Consider the following 19,141-nt stretch of genomic DNA (forward strand, 5'->3'; position numbering starts at 1 on the left):
CTCCATCACTCTCCTTCTTGGTAAAATAGCCCTTACACAGCCCGGAGGTGTGTTGGGTCATTGTCCTGTTGAAAAACAAATGATCGTCCTACTAAGCGCAAACCAGATGGGATGGCGTATCGCTGCAGAATGCTGTGGTAGCCATGCTGGATAAGTGTGCCTTGAATTCTAAATAAATCACAGACAGTGTCACCAGCAAAGCACCCCCACACCATAACACCTCCTCCTCCCTGCTTTACAGTGGGAACTACACATGCAGAGATAATCTGTTCACCCACACTGCATCTCACAAAGACACAGCAGTTGGAACCAAAAATCTCCAATTTGGACTCCAGACCAAAGGACAAATTTCCACCGGTCTAATGTCCATTGCTCTTGTTTCTTGTCCCAAGCAGGTCTCTTCTTCTTATTGGTGTCCTTTAGTAGTGGTTTCTTTGCAGCAATTTGACCATGAAGGCCTGATTCACACAGTTCCCACTGAATAGTTGATGTTGAGATGTGTGTGTTACTTGAACTCTGTGAAGCATTTATTTGGGCTGCAATTTCTGAGGCTGGTAACTCTAATGAACTTATCCTCTGCAGCAGAGGTAACTCTGGGTCTTCCATTCCTGTGGCGGTCCTCATGAGAGCCAGTTTCATCATAGCGCTTGATGGTTTTTGCGACTGCACTTGAAGAAACGTTCAAAGTTCTTTACATTTTCCGTATTGACTGTCCTTCATGTCTTAAAGTAATGATGGACTGTTGTTTCTCTTTGCTTATTTGAGCTGTTCTTGCCATAATATGGACTTGGTCTTTTACCAAATAGGGCTATCTTCTGTATACCCCCTCCTACCTTATCACAACACAACTGATTGGCTCAAACGCATTAAGAAGGAAAGAAATTCCACAAATTAACTTTTTAAAAGGCACACCTGTTAATTGAAATGCATTCCAGGTGACTACCTCATGAAGCTGGTTGAGAGAATGCCAAGAATGTGCAAAGCTGTCATCCAGGCAAAGGGTGGCTATTTGAAGAATATAAAATCTAAAATATATTTTGATTTGTTTAACACTTTTTTGGTTACTACATGATTCCATATGTGTTATTTCATAGTTTTGATGTGGTGAAGTCAGCAACAATGACCTATTGCATTAATGCTACTTTAGACAAATTAATTTGGAGGGTTATTCCCATGTGACTGTATGCATACCAGAGCTAATCCATACCGTTTATAACAAGTTAATAGAATTAGTGACTTATTTCAAACAAGCAAAACTAAGCAAGGATTACTGATAGTCTGAGTGAATTAACAAAAACAAAAACCAACGCATTTCAATGGTAGTCTTTGTTTTGCTGTCAAAGGACACTTGATGTTTGTGCCCCTGGGATACATAACCAGCTGTCACATCTGGATGCCGTTGTCACCAGTCTGTCACACACTGATTCCTTTCTGACGAGAATTCATGACTCTAAATCTCAGCAAGGCTGAATCTTTATTTGATATAGATTGGATTTTCGCGTAAAGCATCGATTGAATGGAAAAGTTGTAATCGAGTTATGCTCACTGATTTAAAGTAAGGAACCCACCAGAAAGAATAAATATGAAATACACACAAATAGCACATTCAAGACGGTGAAATGGGAATTATATGTATAATATTCTTCAAAGCCTTTACCTTTCCCACATGCTCCCCGTTGAATGACCAGAACAGGTGGCTGCTGAAGTTTCAGTGCCCGGTTGCTGACTCTCTTGAGCTCGCAGATGTTACGGTAGGATACACCGTCGCTACCACATACAGGGTCGGTAGTTTTGCAGGCGCAAACGCCGCTCTTCCCTCTTCTTCTAACCGTGGCAGAGTACCCCACTCCGCCGGACACCGAACACTCCAACCCCTCTTCGCACACCGGGTCTCCAAGCTTTCCATTGCCACCGCACGCTTCGCCCTCTCCAGAGGCACACACCGGGCAGCAGTTACAGTGGTCCAGGACTTGTCCTGCTAAGCACTCCGCTGGCATTCGGGGACACATCGCCTTGTGACAACGACTGGGACAGCCGATAACGTACCTATTGGAGGTCTGTGCTTCGGCAGGTAGGGATGCCAAGCAAACTGTTAAGCACAATAGTGACCAAAACATTGTGGTTTACTGTGAAACACAGTTGTCAAAATATGGGAAAGTAAACAAAAAGTGTCCGGGCTTCTCTAAACTTGCAGTACTTTGGTACATGTGAGCTGAGGAGTGTAGAGCAGAGTAGTTGATGTAAGGGATTTAGAAAAGCTCCACTTCCACTACGCACCAATACGCAACTGCGTTTTTTTGCTGGCACTGCATTTATATAAAAGCCTACTCAACTCCACATGACCCAGCACACTTTCTAGGCAATAAAAATACGCATTTCTATGGTTGGAGTGTGTGTCACATCCTAAAGGGAAGAGCTTTGATATTTATTAATAATTTTTTTCATTAGGCCTATTTGAATGAATTTGATTTTGAAATAGACTAAACTTAGAATATGCTACACTTTTGGAATAGGCCTATCATGGATGGACTAATCAAAATGTGATTTTATGGGAAGCCATTAAATGTTTAATTAAAAACAATTCAACTACTGAATAAATCACAATTAAAGAAGATATCATAATTGGAAAAGTTGTTAATGACACAAAAAACAAACACTTTTTTTCAGACTACTCCTTTCAAGAAGAAGTTATAACATAAGAATGATCAAAGTGAGAATGAATGGTGCTAGTCAAGGAACATTTGAGGCCTTGACAAATATACTTGACTCTGTAAAGACTAATCTCAGCTAAAGCCCGACACATACATTACATACAAAACATATACAGTATACACTGAGTGTACAAAACATTATGAACACCATAGACTGACCAGGTGAATCCAGGTGAAAGCTATGATCCCTTATTGATGTCACCTGTTAAACTCTGTATGTATTTCTTGGCAGCCTACGGGTACATATTTTATAAATGTATCATTTGAAGTGGATAATGTACCTGTAACAAAACAAATAAAGATGTGTGCCTTGATATTATATCTCTAAACATTGAAATGCAGCTGTTTAGATAATCCATTCACATATGTGTGCCATCCAGACCCGTCGCCAGACCTCAGTCTTAAGGGGGGCATATGAAATGCATGGGAGGGCAGGGCACAATTATTATTAGCCTACAGTACGTATATTTAATAATAAATTCCCTCAAATGGGGGGGGGGCACAAGCATTTTTGGGGGCGGGCCCGGCCCCCTATGGCCCGCCCATAGCGACGGGTGTGGTGCCATCATAACATTGCTCACAATTAACTAATATGATAATTCCCCAATCAATAGGAAGCTATACATATAGACTGCCTACAACAGAATAAATCACAGGAGAGTTCATGAAGCATGTATAATTCTGGATTCTGGATTTTCAGCCCTAAACTTGCTGTTTTTACTGTTCCCTTTATGACTTAGTCACTCTTGGCAACTTACTCAACTCATATAATTGGCCTACAAAAACAACAGAGAGTGAGGGTGCGAGGGGTTCTATGATTGCTGTGGATTATAAGCCATTTACAAAATAATTAGTTAACTAAATCTTATGTCCATTCATTAATAATATGTGGTCAGAAACTAAACAAACAACAGAAACCAATATTTGAGGGGAACTTGGGTGGGGATGAATCATGACCAATTTTGTAAGCAAAGCTAACATTCAAAGCTTTTTCATTCAACCAACATTGATCATATGATCATTAGCAAACTGCTTTTTGTGGTATTCTAACCGAAAGCCAAACTGTTTCCTGAAGTTGTACAAATTAAAGACTAAACAAATCGCTAGTATTAGAAGAAATATAGGTCAATTGCTAGTGTCAAAAGCATAAATTCCAATGTTATAGCTAGTGGCTTATACAGCAAACAACAAATCTCTGTCAAGTTGGATGCCTGTGGTGGGCTGTAAAAGATCCAGTAAACAGTGGACCAATGAATCACTGCCATAAACCGCTCTCACATACTATATGATTGGTTAAGGGCCAGGGATATTTTAATGACTATGGTTTAATGAGGTGGTTGGACCAATACTCAGGGCCCAGGCATTGAGATGGAGGTTGCCTGTGGTGCTATGGAGTGCTGCTGCCATAACCAAAGGGGTACTTATTGAGGGAAGCACAGGGATGGAGAGGGTCCTGTTTTCATAATGGTTCTCATTTTGTCTTGCATTGAAGGGGGTGAGGGTATGTGGGACAAAAGTGACACTGGAGTTCATGAGGTTTGGTGCTGTAAACACTTTCCATTTGAATTTATAGCTTTGGAGGACAATTGCATGTTGGGAAAATGACATGGCAACCTTTAATCAAATCAAATCAAATGTTATTTGTCACATGCGACGAATACAACAGGTGTAGACCTTACAGTGAAATGTTTACTTACAAGCCCTTAACCAACAATGCAGTTTTAAGAAAGAATACCAAAGAAGAAGAAATAAAAGTAACAAATAACAATAGTGAGGCTATATACAGGGGGTACCGGTACCGAGTCAATGTGCGGGGGCATCGGTTAGTTGAGGGAATTGAGGTAATATGTACAGTTGAAGTCGGAAGTTTACACACACATTTAAACTCAGTTTTTCACAATTCCTGATATTTAATCCTAGTAAAAAATCCCTGTCTTAGGTCAGTTAGGATCACCACTTTATTTTAAGAATGTGAAATGTCAGAATAATAGTAGAGAGAATGATTTATTTCAGCTTTTATTTCTTTCATCACATTCCCAGTGGGTCAGAAGTTGACATACACTCAATTAGTATTTGGTAGCATTGCCTTTAAATTGTTTTACTTGGGTCAAACGTTTCGGGTAGCCTTCCACAAGCTTCCCACAATAAGTTGGGTGAATTTTGGCCCATTCCTCCTGACAGAGCTGGTGTAACTGAGTCAGATTTGTAAGCCACCTTGCTCGCACATACTTTTTCAGTTTTGCCCACACATTTTCTATAGGATTGAGGTCAGGGCTTTGTGATGGCCACTCCAATACCTTGACTTGGTTGTCCTTAAGCCATTTTGCCACAACTTTGGAAGTATGCTTGGGGTCATTGTCCATTCGGAAGACCCATTTGCGACCAAGCTTTAACTCCCTGACTGATGTCTTGAGATGTTGCTTCAATATATCCACATCATTTTCCTTCCTCATGATGCCATCTATTTTGTGAAGTGCACCAGTCCCTCCTGCAGCAAAGCACCCCCACAGCATGATGCTGCCACCCCCTTGTTTCACGGTTGGGATGGTGTTCTTCGGCTTGGAAGCCACCCCCTTTCTCCTCCAAACATAACGATGGTCATTATGGCCAAACAGTTCTATTTTTGTTTCATCAGACCAGAGGACATTTCTCCAAAAAGTATGATCTTTGTCCCCATGTGCAGTTGCAAACTGTAGTCTGGCTTTTTTATGGCGGTTTTGGAGCTGTGGCTTCTTCCTTGCTGAGCGGCCTTTCAGGTTATGTCGATATAGGACTCATTTTACTGTGGATATAGATACTTTTGTACCTGTTTCCTCCAGTCTTCACAAGGTCCTTTGCTGTTGTTCTGGGATTGATTTGCACTTTTTGCACCAAAGTACGTTCATCTCTAGGAGACAGAACACGTCTCCTTCCTGAGCGGTATGACGGCTGCGTGGTCCCATGGTGCTTATACATTTACATGTTAGTCATTTAGCAGACGCTAAAGGTAGTGAATGCATACATGGGTTTTTTCCTTCTTTTTTTTTTTCATACTGGCCCCCCGTGGGAAACGAACCCACATCCCTGCCGGCCAAACCCTCCCCTACCTTGGACGATGCTGGACCAATTGTGCGCCGCCATGGGTCTCCCGGTCGCTTGCGTACTATTGTTTGTACAGATGAACGTGGTACCTTCAGGCGTTTGGACATTGCTCCCAAGGATGAACCAGACTTGTGGAGGTCTACAATTTTTTTTCTGAGGTCTTGGCTGATTTCTTTTGATTTTCCCATGATGTCAAGCAAAGAGGCACTGAGTTTGAAGGTAGGCCTTGAAATACATCCACAGGTACATCTCCAATTATATTTACATTACATTTTAGTCATTTAGCAGACGCTCTTATCCAAATGATGTCAATTAGCCTATCAGAAGCTTCTGAAGCCATGACATCATTTTCTGGAATTTTCCAAGCTGTTTAAAGGCACAGTCAACTTAGTGTATGTAAACCTCTGACCCACTGGAATTGTGATACAGTGAATTATAAGTGAAATAATCTGTCTGTAAACAATTGTTGGAAAAATTACTTGTGTCATGCACAAAGTAGATGTCCTAACTGACTTGCCAAAACTATGGTTTGTTAACAAGACATTTGTGGAGTGGTTGAAAAACTCGTTTTAATGACTCCAACCTAAGTGTATGTAAACTTCCGACTTCATCTGTACATGTAGGTAGAGTTATTAAAGTGACTATGCAAACATCAAGGCAACCCATTAAAACATATTGATGAAATCAACCTACTTTAGGTTACACCCTAATAAGTTAAAGAAAACAAGACAAATCTCCTCAACTTGAACCCATTGTTGGTGTGATCTGTATCATTTGGCATGAGCACATGCAGTGGTCTCTCTAGGGCCAAACTGCTGCTTTATTATTCTCTCAGAAGCCCAACAAAAGTCACTGTTGCAGGCCAATAAAGGCATAGATAGACTGGGCTACCTCAGGCACTGAGAGCTGTCAGCCTCACCCACTTCTTACTGGCCCCAAGTCAATCCAGATGTAGATGTTTTTGTTTTCCACAAGCAACCGTATGACATCATTGGTCACTGTGGACCTTCATTCGACTAAACACAACTCATACCGCCACACCCTGCTCAGATTTGACAGGTCAATGATTGGACACCCAACTAATGCTGACTGCTAACTGACCACCATTACAAAAGGTCAGTGTGTATAGGAGTGAGTCAAATGTATTGTGACATTTCTACCCTGGGAAGAAAGTTAAGTTTACATTTCACCACCAGGGGGCAGAGTAGTCATACATAAGTGTGAGGCTATGTAAGAGAGGTTGAACCATTTCTTAGTATTTAGCATAGTTTATTTCAGTTCTTTATGCATTCATAGAATTGTCTGGTTTATCTGGATTTAGTCCTTGATTTTATGTCAAAATGTGTTAATTAATGGCTAGTGGGAGAGTTCGCTGAGCAGATCATGAGCTGCTGCTCATCTAGATTGAACTGAATTGCAATAATTAAATCAACACATGAGCATTTTCAAAGTCTTTATTTCTTTCAAGTCATCCACGTAATAAATAGCGACACAATTAAAATCTAGTACACAATAGCTTTTGTTTTTTTAATAGAATTTATGCAGGCACTTTACCGGCTATATGGTTTTGCAGAACCACTACTGAGAGCTATTGAAATAAGACCTTTGAGTAGTATTGTTGGGTTAACCTCCACTACCTGGCAAAACAGGCACAGGGAAGTTCAAACAGAAATATACATCTTCCCACATCATTTTGCAATATAACAAAATAAAACAATCCCATACAACAAAACTGTCACCAAAGAAAACCAATGTTTTCACACGCACAAAACAGCAGCAGTCATTGTCATAACTCAACAAATAGGTCAGCAGTCACTAAATTGGTTGAAGCCACTGTACAGGAAACAGGTATAGAGGTCAGGCAGGTTTGGTGGCCACTCTGACCATCCCTACCCTAGTAGTAACTGCTGTTGACTTTGGTCCCGTACTGAAGCCACTTCGCTCAACTCACTCCCCCACTGAACTCCTATTGGTACAAGATAACCCGAAGACAGTACCCTGCAGGATTAGGCAAACATCCATGGATCGTTCCACGAAATGAGTGCCTTTTGCTTCCCTTCGATATGTTAAGTAAAAATTGAGCACCAATATCTGTCACGGTTTCGGCCGAGGCTGCCTCTCTTCCTTGCTCGGGCAGGCTTCGGCGTTCGTCGTCTCCGGAATACTAGCTGCCACCGTTGCATGTTTCTATGTTCGTTTGCTTTTGTCTGATTGTTGTTACACCTGTTATCGTTTAGTGTAATTAGTGTCCTATAAGTTCTCGTTGTGTTTGTCTAGTGTTGTGTGTGATTGTTTTCACTGTCGTGCGTTTTGCTGGACGTATTACTGTTTGCTCGGTTGAGCTGTTCTCCATTGTGTTGGAGTGTTTTGTCGCACCTGTGTAGTGCGCCCGTTTTGTTTTCGCCTGCGTGCGGAGTTTCGCCTTCGGGCTAATTTGTGCGTTTCTCTTGTGGATATTTCACTAAAGTCTTTGGACTGTACTTCTGCGTCCGCGCCTGATTCCACCACCACACCCACCTACAGCATCACTGACAATATCATTTTTTTTGCATCTGTTATATTAAATGAAGTACCCTTTAATATACACCACATGGAGAATTCAATAAAATCAGATTTTTTTTTATCTGAATAAAGATGGAATTAAATTCAGCATTTTGACATGTTCCTCCGTGCATTCTCTGTGACTTCTAGTTAGATTCTAACCCACTTAACCAACATTTCTCCAGGTTTTCACCATAATTGTAAAGCCCTAGTTATGTTATTGCTTTGACAAAGTAATTTCTGAAGATTATTATTTATTTCATGTGATTAGTGATTCATTTACTAAGTGCTAATCAGCCTCAACACCTGTTCTCACTCTCCTTAATCACAACTACCACCCTACTTAAACCTGACCCTGTTACGTGAATTGAACTCTCAATTTAATATGGTGAAACTATTACTTTTAAAAATATTTGTTTCAAAAGAAACATTGAACATCTAATAGTAAAATCTGTGTAAAAACAGGTGAGCTGGTTCTACTCTTTTTGGCAATTTTCTGGTGGAAAACTGAGCAGGTCGAGCATAACATGTCAACCCTGTTACCCATAGATAGACAGGCTAGAAATGTTGAGATATATATATATTTTGTGAAGCTCTCATTCAATTGCCACTCCCTTTTGCACACAACAAGCTTTCATTCCCCCCAGTCAAAAGGGGACTTATGGTTGATTTAAGATGAAACTGTCAACCCTGTTCCTCTCATTTCTCCCATTATCACTGTTGTCAAACAGCATCTCCTCTCCTCTGTAGCCCAGCCCCTCTGCCAGGTTAGGGGGTAGTTCGTGGGTAGGGGTCAGACTTCACTGACCGGCAGGTCGGCAGCGTCCAGGTCAAGGGGGGGTTCTGGTGGGTAGCCCTCAAAGGTGCTGCGCCGTCTCCATGGCGACTCGAGGGCGGTGGCGGCAGTCACTTGGACAGGAGTGTCTCCTGCAGTGACAGTCGGGCGTGGCTGGGTCGTGGCAGGAGGCTCATGAAATGCTCGCTGTCCCACGCCAGGCTCCGGGCGTGCGCCGCCCGCGACAGCAGGGCACCCTGGGTAGGGTGGCACTGCAGATATGGGCGAGCGAGGGACGGGGGGCCCCGGGTGGCTGTGGTAGAATGTGGAAGGGAAGGAACGGCCACAGTGCTCCTGCTGAGAGAGGGGCGTGTCCCACAAAATCACAGTCAGACAGGGACCAAGGGCAATGACGAGTCTAATTTGGAAAACATAGTGAGTTGTGAATAGAGTCAGTGCCAGACTTGTGGTGCAGCGGCTGATGCAGCGGCTGATGCAGCAGCAGTGGTAGTAGTAGTAGTAGTAGTAGTAGTAGTAGTAGTAGTAGTAGTAGTAGTAGTAGTAGTAGTAGTAGTAGCGGACAGTAGAAGTGCTGGGAAAGCCGTGACAGTTGCAGTGGTAGTTGCAAGCAGTAGTAGTAGTGGTCGTGTTTTTGAAAGTTAGTATTTCACTGTCAGATTTCACGCTCTGTAAAAACAAGAGGGGGTGAGGAATAAAGAAAGAACATGTCAGTGACCGGTTGGTGTTTGTTTCACCAAAGTCTTCATAATTCTGTACCATGCATTCAAACATGCAGCCGGACAGAGAACATTTGTCAAAAACATATGTGCAGTTTAATTGGATGACTTGAAGCAGACCATGCAACAGAAACACCTACACCATAACGGCCCATGTGTGCGCAAACAAAGGGCTATGTGATTCTTCAGGTATGTTAGGTCGGTTAGTTCAAGAGCTTCCGAGTGTACATGTACAGAAGAAGTCATCAAACAAACATACACAACACAAACATAAAACAGCTAAACAGTTATTTATGTGAATAAGACTGTGGTTTAGCTCCCAAAGATAAAGTTAATTCAAAACTTGTCTTTGTTTAGAAAATGAGAAATTAACTGGGTGTAGTCCTCTGTAGCTCAGCTGGTAGAGCATGGCGCTTGTAACGCCAAGGTAGTGGGTTCGATCCCCGGGACCACCCATACACAAAAATGTATGCACGCATGACTAAGTCGCTTTGGATAAAAGTGTCTGCTAAATGGCATATTATTATTATTATGTAAGTTGAGGGTGTGAGAGAGTAAACAGTCATACAGGCAGTGGACAGGAGGTGGCACTAGAGACAGGCAGGATGTGAGACATCTAAGACAGGTACACAGCTGCAGGAGACTGCAGAGACACACACAGAGACACAGAGAGAGACACAGAGAGACACAGAGAGACACAGAGAGAGAGACAAGGAGAGTGTGAGACACATATGAAGTGATATAGACAGAAACAGGAAACAGGTCTGTACAACATTTTTTACACAACACTGCAGCACATCTTAGAGAGGTAGCCTAAGGTTGCGTCCCAATTCTCCTGAAGTTTGCATTCATACACTCCCTCCCCACGATGCATTTAAAAACATTGGGTGTTTTTCCACCATATTGTCCTTTACTTTTAAATCCATTAAGGGAAGTGAACAAGTGCACACTAAGGTAAGACTCAAATCAGGCTGGCTCCATTATACACCCATTGGACAATCAATACGAAGACCATTGAAAGGGGAAACCAGTGATTTTATACTTTTTGTAAATTGTGTTTGTACCAGAGATGCGTTAGTACAGATTGCAAATGTGTGTGTGTGAGTGTGGTAAGAGTTTCAAAGTTGCAGAGGGATGTTTAAAAAGTTACATCTTCAATGGCGACAACAGGGCCTCAATAGGAAGTTACATTTACATATTATTCATTTAGCAGACACTCTTATCCAGAGCGACTTACAGGAGCAATTATGGTTAAGGTGCCTTGCTCAAGGGCACCGACAGATTTTTCACCTAGTAGGCTCGGGATTCAAACCAGCGACCTTTCGGTTACTGGCCCAACGCTCTTAACCCCTGGGCTACCTGCAGTTAAGAGCGGGATGAGTGGGTGTGGAAGTGAATGGGAGGCAGTGACTGGCTGCAGAGGTCCAGGGAAGTTAAAGGGATACTGCAAGATTCTGGCACTTACTCAGAGTCAGATAAAAATGGTATCCACTAGTTCATGTCTCTGCATGCTGTATAAAGGAAGTTAGCGGTAATATTGCGAGCCAATGCTAACTAGCTTTGCTACTGTACCTGTAATCTTCCAGTCATTGCACTAACGGCTTGCAAAACTACCACTAACTTCCTTTATACAGCACGCAGAGCTATAAAAATGGTATCAACGACTTCATCAGACTCTAAATGCCAGAATCCCGCTATATCCCTTTAAGCTACATTAAGTCAAGGGAATGAGTTTATGGGACTAACCCCAGAGCTGAGGTAGAGCATGAACAGAATGACAGGAAAAGCAAAGAAGCACAGGTAGAGGAGAGAAGGACTGAGTTGCAGTTATGGGATGGGCAGCGGGGTGGAAGGGTTAGAGCCCACACAGGGAGGGACATTTACAGTTTGTTTTTTAGGGAGGCAGATTGGTGACTCTCCAGTCCACTCCATGACATCAAAAACCAAAGGTTAGTGAAAAACAACAGCACAGAGAAGGAGCTTTGGGGAACAGGAGCTGACATACGTGCTGCACTCCCCGATTCGGGCCGTATACCTCTGTATATAGGGGTTCGACAGCCATCTGGCTTGCCGCATCTGCAACAACAGTGGACAGCTGGATTAGAGCAGGCTGGGAAGGGCCAGCCTAGCCCACAGTACAGGGGGAAAAGATAGTGGACAGCTGGATTAGAGCAGGCTGGGAAGGGCCAGGCTAGCCCACAGTACAGGGGGGAAAGAGAGAGTGGACAGCTGGATTAGAGAAGGCTGGGAAGGGCCAGCCTAGCCCACAGTACAGGGGGAAAAGACAGTGGACAGCTGGATTAGAGCAGGCTGGGAAGGGCCAGGCTAGCCCACAGTACAGGGGGGAAAGAGAGGGAGTGGTAGAAAGAGAAAAGAGTAGACATGTGGCGACTGCCTATGCAATGCCACTCTCAGAAAGAGGGCTAACAGCTACAGTAGGAGGGGGACCAACCTCTACCCTCTGTAGTGAGTACAGAATGTGACATGTACTTTTCACTCCTTCCTGCATCCTCATTGTTTGTGTGTGTATATGTGTGTGTTGGGCTGCCATGAACACGTGACAAATAGAGAACAGATCAATTTGTGTTGTTACTAAGGACCAGACAGACAGGAGACTGAACAGAAGAGCCAGAGGGCATGCAGTAGCCCTATCATCCCAGTGGCCTGGTGGGTGGTTACGTACTGTGGCTGCAGATCTCCCAGGTCCCCGCAGTGCTATGATGGACCCAGAGACAGCCTTGATCCAGCTGTGCATCTCCTCTGGACTGTCAGCCTGCAGGGAGAGAGGATACAGGGGACAATGAGGCAGGGGGATAGAGGGAGGGGAAGGGGGAGAGAGAGTGGGGGTAGGGGGCAAATTGTAAAGGGGGAGATTCAGAGGTGAGGGAAATACATATACTGAGAGGGATAATTCTTAAAATGAATCTAGACATTATATGGAATATCCTCACCTGAATGTAAAAGGTCCTAGAAGTGGTGACGACCTCAAAGAGATTATCCCTCATCATGATGTCACTGGATATACAAAGATAAGTAAACAAAATCACATTTGCATGCGATATACAGTGGGGAGAACAAGTATTTGATATACTGCTGATTTTGCAGGTTTTCCTACTTACAAAGCATGTAGAGGTCTTTTTATCATAGGTACACTTCAACTGTGAGAGACGGAATCTAAAACAAAAATCCAGAAAATCACATTGTATGATTTTTAAGTAATTAATTTGCATTTTATTGCATGACATAAGTATTTGATCACCTACCAACCAGTAAGAATTCCGGCTCTCACAGACCTGTTAGTTTTTCTTTAAGAAGCCCTCCTGTTCTCCACTCATTACCTGTATTAACTGCACCTGTTTGAACTCGTTACCTGTATAAAAGACACCTGTCCACACACTCAATCAAACAGACTCCAACCTCTCCACAATGGCCAAGACCAGAGAGCTGTGTAAGGACATCAGGGATAAAATTGTAGACCTGCACAAGGCTGGGATGGGCTACAGGACAATAGGCAAGCAGCTTGGTGAGAAGGCAACAACTGTTGGAAAATGGAAGAAGTTCAAGATGACGGTCAATCACCCTCGGTTTGGGGCTCCATGCAAGATCTCACCTCGTGGGGCATCAATGATCATGAGGAAGGTGAGGGATCAGCCCAGAACTACACGGCAGGACCTGGTCAATGACCTGAAGAGAGCTGGGACCACAGTCTCAAAGAAAACCATTAGTAACACACTACGCCGTCATGGATTAAAATCCTGCAGCGCACGCAAGGTCCCCCTGCTCAAGCCAGCGCATGTCCAGGCCCGTCTAAAGTTTGCCAATGACCATCTGGATGATCCAGAGGAGGAATGGGAGAAGGTCATGTGGTCTGATGAGACAAAAATATAGCTTTTTGGTCTAAACCCACTCACCGTGTTTGGAGGAAGAAGAAGGATGAGTACAACCCCAAGAACACCATCCCAACCGTGAAGCATGGAGGTGGAAACATCATTCTTTGGGGATGCTTTTCTGCAAAGGGGACAGGATGACTGCACCGTATTGAGGGGAGGATGGATGGGGCCATGTATCGCGAGATCTTGGCCAACAACCTCCTTCCCTCAGTAAGAGCATTGAAGATGGGTCGTGGCTGGGTCTTCCAGCATGACAACGACCCGAAACACACAGCCAGGGCAACTAAGGAGTGGCTCCATAAGAAGCATCTCAAGGTCCTGGAGTGGCCTAGCCAGTCTCCAGACCTGAACCCAATAGAACATCTTCGGAGGGAGTTGAAAGTCCGTATTGCCCAGCGACAGCCCCGAAACCTGAAGGATCTGGAGAAGGTCTGTATGGAGGAGTGGGCCAAAATCCCTGCTGCAGTGTGTGCAAACCTGGTCAAGACCTACAGGAAACGTATGATCTCTGTAATTGCAAACAAAGGTTTCTGTACCAAATATTAAGTTCTGCTTTTCTGATGTATCAAATACTTATGGCATGCAAAAAAATGCAAATTAATTACTTAAAAATCATACAATGTGATTTTCTGGATTTTTGTTTTAGATTCCGTCTCTCACAGTTGAAGTGTACCTATGATAAAAATTACAGACCTCTACATGCTTTGTAAGTAGGAAAACCTGCAAAACCGGCAGTGTATCAAATACTTGTTCTCCCCACTGTATGTGGATGTAGAGGCTTCCTTCAACCATGAGAATGCTGAGGTGTGCAGTACCTCTGTTTGCACTCCTGAACTTTGTGGACCTCCTTCAATGGAATCATTTTCAGAGGGTCCTTCTCCTGAAGAGAGGAGGAGGGGGGAGGGGAGGTCAAGAGAAAGAGAAGAAATAACATTAGATTTTAAGAGCCCAAAAATATATAACAAATTGCTATAACGCGTGCTATAGCTCAGTTCTTGTGACTTCTTAAAAAGGACATTCTACTCCAAAATCAATGAAATGCTGACACAAACTAAAATGTAAAAATGAGCTAAATAACATATTGGTAAAATCATTTTTACATATTGGACCATGCATATAGCCTAAGCATGGTCCATATAATCAGGTATGCTATTAGCAATAAGCATTATCACCTGTAGCCCAGCTAATGTAGCATAGTGGCTATAAATAAATAAGTTGAAGCATGGGGTTGCCCATCTGCATTTACCCTATTGGGCTAATCATTAGTAGAGTCCTGCATCTGGTTGGAGACCCAGGTTCCCGTGAGTGAGCCAATAAAAAAATAAAAATAAATCAGCTGGCGGGTGGAATGAAAACATTATTTCAACCCGTAGGTCGGCTCGCGGTTCAGAACAGTTACATTGCGGGTCGGAAATATTTAAAATCACGATAATACACTTTTTTTTTAAACCCTGGAGCTGGTTGTGTAGCATTGTGTTGTGAATTATATTCTGTGAGCGGCGAGGTAGACATAAGGCTACCAGCCATGCACACATTGAGAGCCGGGAACTTTCCCTTACTTGTGTGGTGCTAAAACGTTCTAATTTGCCACGCGCAGAGCTTATTGTCCCTCTCCCCGCGTGAGAATACGACACTTTGCCAAGTTTACTTTCCCTGGATAGCCTAGCTCATGCGAAAATGGCTAAAGTAGGCCTAACCGGAGAAATATAAAGAAAGGTTATGATAAGGGAATAGGCTACAACATAAATCGTGGAAATAGGTGCTGCGCAGTATGGAAGGACAACGCCGGTAAGGGCCCTAAAGTGCGACCAATTTGGTCGAATATGCGACAAAATATTTTACAGTGCGACCAGTAGTTTTATTTTGGGAGCACTGTGCGACTATGATTTCCGATAATATTTTTTGTAATGATAAGGCTTCGCTGTACAGTTGTTTCAGATTGCCCTAGAGAAACAAGCACAGATTCGTTAGCGTCATGGTTGCAACCATTACTACATCAGAAACGGATTGCTTCTAGTCTAACCAGGTCAAAAGATCTGACCCATATTAACGGCGCAACATTTTTATCTTCCTATAGCATATCGCTGGGACCGCATGTTACATTCATAAAACATGTCCTAGGCCATTCTGAAAGTACTCGCGCGTGTCGACGTCATTAGCCATTTGTTGACGCTTTTTTCAGCCATGTTACATCATTGGCTAGCTAACCAACAACTTGTTAACTTTACCAGTATATCCAAACAACTGGGGGCACAGAAAGAAAGGAAAAGGGATCTTCTTCAGGAGATCAATAATCATAGCAATTAATGAATTACAGATCTCTAGCATGTCCTCATAACAAACCTGACGTTTTTAAAGAGACAGTGTACAATTTTCAATGTAATTCATGTCAATAGGAAAATAGTGCTTTTACACAATGTAGAAACCTAATATTCCACAAATGACTTTGTAATTTCAATGACAGGTGTTCGTAACACACACACACACACACTCAATCAACATTTTAACTAATGTATTTATAGTGTTACATATTTGTTTTTAGGGAACAATATGAGTTTCCAAATTAGCTAGAAATCATTTTAGGCCCAATATAAGCTGTATCTCAATTTTTAAAAATCGTATTTTCTGGTGCTCCTAAATTTAATGTGGTGCTCCTAACTTTTCTAAGTTTAGAGCACCAGTGCTACCAATGACATTTTTTAATGTAGAGCCCTGAACACAGTAGATGGATACACAGCCTGCACAAAGTGCAAGCATGTAGGCCTATTTGTTTTCGATAATTCAGTTAAACAGTTAATTATTACATTAATTCAGCCCATATAAAGTGTAAACCGGTGCGGCTGGTAAAAATTTGAGCAGCCTACTAAATAAATGTAGCCTATTTTTGCAGCCTATATTTGATTCTGGGAATTCCCTCCCTGTGGCACTCATAACTTGAATGTCCCTCGAGAGGAATATTTCTCTCGCGTAGAAGACACAACAAGCTGACTACGGGGTTGTCTGATTTTCCTATTCATTAGCCTACTCGTTTTGTTTGCAAAGAAAAAGTAAATGTGGACTGTTCCAGCATCTTCAAAGTGCGCCTAGGCAGAAATATTTGTTCATGGTCCATATTTTTTGGGGCGTGGCGGCAATGAGTTTGCCGTGGCGCAGCGCCACAGGTAAATGACTGCACTGGTCTTTCGGGCTACTTTCTGTTGAGCAAAACCAACTTTCAAGGCCTTATTGATAGAGTATATTTGGAACACAAAGAAGACAAGGGAGAAAGACCGTCCTTGGGCACTGTTGATGCTAAATAGACACATGCTGGTGAAAAATATGGGCAAGCATGGAAGTTCTTCGTGGACTGTGTGTGGTAGGGCACAGAGACAGGGACATGCTAGGACATGTGTAGCAGAGGCACAAGATTCCAGGAACATGAGGTGGAGCATGCCAGGACATGTGAGTGTGTGTATGAGTAATAAGTAATTCCAGTATGCTTTCCAGTGTTGATGAAAAGGACTTACCAGATCTGATTTGAAGTAACTCATGGAGTTCTCCTCCAGTAAGAAATATCTCCTTTTCCAATTCCTCATCTGGGGAAAAGAAAATAGCATTAAAAAAAAAACACAAAAAAACCCACATTACTTCTTCATGCTACTGCCCCCCTAGTGTAACACACCAAACCTCAAACTAAGAGCCCCCCTACTGTAACCCACCATAGTCCCCTGCACTCACCACAGCTCCCTGCTTGACACAATAGCCAGACTTGATGACCGTCTTGTCCTGGGTTGGCCTGCCCAGGAAGTATGGCAGCTGGTTGTGGGATCTCTGCAGCAACTCTCGCTCTGAACCCTCCTGGCTCTCTCCCCTTTCCTGCTGTGGGGAAGTACACCGGAGTTGTGTAGTCCCCTAAAAATGCTCTGTAGATGCTCAAACTATCAACTGCAACTCTACTGACAATGAACTAGCTAGGGTTAGGGATAGGTAGAGGGGCTAGCCTTGGCTACCTGCATCTGGGTTATGATGGGAACTCCCCCGATGATGTCAGTCCTGTATGAGACCTGCTTCTTGGGTCCCAGGTTGTCCAGAAGGGCTTTCTGGGTCTCCACATTCTGTTGGCCATCACAGGACTTTGGCACCTGCAAGAGACAATGGTGTGAAAAACATTCATAACATGTACAGGAGACCTTGATTCCTCCTGTTTGACTACTTTTACCGATTACTCCTGTTTCTAGCCCTTTCTGAGGTTGGAGTGTGTGGGTTAGCAGGGATCCCAAGAGTTGAGTGGGAGTACTCCACAGCTCCCCTAGACCAAGGGCAAAAATAAATAAGATGTTTTGTTGTCACATACATTTTCACATGCAGTGAAATTTGTTGTTGTTTACTGCGCCCCTGGAGCAAATTAGGGTTAAGTGCCTTGCTCAAGGGCACAGCGGCAGATATTTCACCTTGTCGGCTCGGGTATTCGCGACCTTTCGGTTACTTGCCCAACGTTCTAACCACTAGGCTACCGGACGCCCAGAAAGGTCTCTCCTAGCAATAACCACCCTGCCAGTCACCCTCTTGACTCACACACACGAGTGAAATCTTGAGATTTTACTCACTTTACCAGGAAATATTTCTGTCATTAACAGGAAGTCATCGTTTTCTAAAGAGGACTAGGCTATGTCTTCTGGTGTGTGAAACAGGTCCTCAGTAATAAAAGACAGTGCAGCATTTAGTGAGACTCACAGTGATTTTGGTGGCCTTGTTGAGAGCGTTCACCCAGTCCACCAGGTCCTGCTGATCATTGGCCTGGAGGAAGAATTTCCTCATGCCAGCGTTGATGACTGAGAAAGAGGAAGACCAATAAAGAGAAGATGGAAGACATCGAAAATAGGCCTAATGGTGAGTGACCCAATTCAAAGAGAAAAAAATATATAGCAAAAATAATAGGAAATGCTCTGAGACTAGGTTGGATAGTCTGCTGTTACTAATCGGACAAGGCATACATTTACATTTACGTCATTTAGCAGACGCTCTTATCCAGAGCGACTTACAGTTAGTGAGTGCATACATTATTATTATTATATATTTTTTTTCATACTGGCTCCCCGTGGGAATCGAACCCACAACCCTGGCGTTGCAAACGCCATGCTCTACCAACTGAGCTACATCCCTGCCGGCCATTCCCTCCCCTACCCTGGACCAATTGTGCGCCGCCCCATGGGTCTCCCGGTCGCGGCCAGCTACGACAGAGCCTGGATTCTAACCAGGATCTCTAGTGGCACAGCTAGCACTGCGATGCAGTGCCTTAGACCACTGCACCACTCGGGAGGTGTAGCAGGAGCATTGGGTCCATTATATGAGAGTGGAGAATTGCATCAAGCCAATCAGCAGCCCATTCTAGTGACCTTCCACCAATATGTTAACAAAAAGGGGCTC

At 43.3% G+C, this 19,141-nt stretch overlaps 2 protein-coding genes across 10 annotated transcripts in view; both read right to left on the minus strand.

Annotated features, from left to right (window-relative positions):
- LOC311110771 (serine protease HTRA1A-like) overlaps positions 1–2,291 on the minus strand; it is a 32,674-nt gene extending 30,383 nt beyond the window's left edge. Inside the window, exon 1 of the mRNA XM_084153336.1 lies at positions 1,658–2,291. Coding sequence (XP_084009462.1) covers positions 1,658–2,117 — 460 coding nt within the window. The 5' untranslated portion in view covers positions 2,118–2,291. The remainder of the gene's footprint in view (positions 1–1,657) is intronic.
- Positions 2,292–7,232: 4,941 nt separating this feature from the next.
- Positions 7,233–19,141, minus strand: part of LOC311110703 (pleckstrin homology domain-containing family A member 1-like) — a 29,812-nt gene continuing 17,903 nt past the window's right edge. For 4 of the 9 annotated variants that reach the window (XM_084153247.1, XM_084153248.1, XM_084153246.1 and 1 more), the window contains 8 exons: positions 18,449–18,546; positions 17,725–17,856; positions 17,453–17,593; positions 17,242–17,310; positions 14,551–14,615; positions 12,797–12,860; positions 12,529–12,618; positions 7,233–9,465 (listed from right to left, as the gene is read on the minus strand). In XM_084153247.1, the coding sequence (XP_084009373.1) occupies positions 9,127–9,465; positions 12,529–12,618; positions 12,797–12,860; positions 14,551–14,615; positions 17,242–17,310; positions 17,453–17,593; positions 17,725–17,856; positions 18,449–18,546 (998 nt within the window). In that variant the 3' untranslated portion in view covers positions 7,233–9,126. Of the gene's footprint in view, positions 9,466–11,850; positions 11,922–12,528; positions 12,619–12,796; positions 12,861–14,550; positions 14,616–17,241; positions 17,311–17,452; positions 17,594–17,724; positions 17,857–18,448; positions 18,547–19,141 lie in introns of all 9 variants that reach the window. The other 5 variants (XM_084153252.1, XM_084153253.1, XM_084153251.1 and 2 more) reach the window with 5 other exon arrangements.

The sequence above is a fragment of the Coregonus lavaretus genome (assembly GCF_964263955.1).
Source record: "Coregonus lavaretus genome assembly, chromosome: 36".
NCBI classification, from domain to species: Eukaryota; Metazoa; Chordata; class Actinopteri; order Salmoniformes; family Salmonidae; genus Coregonus; species Coregonus lavaretus.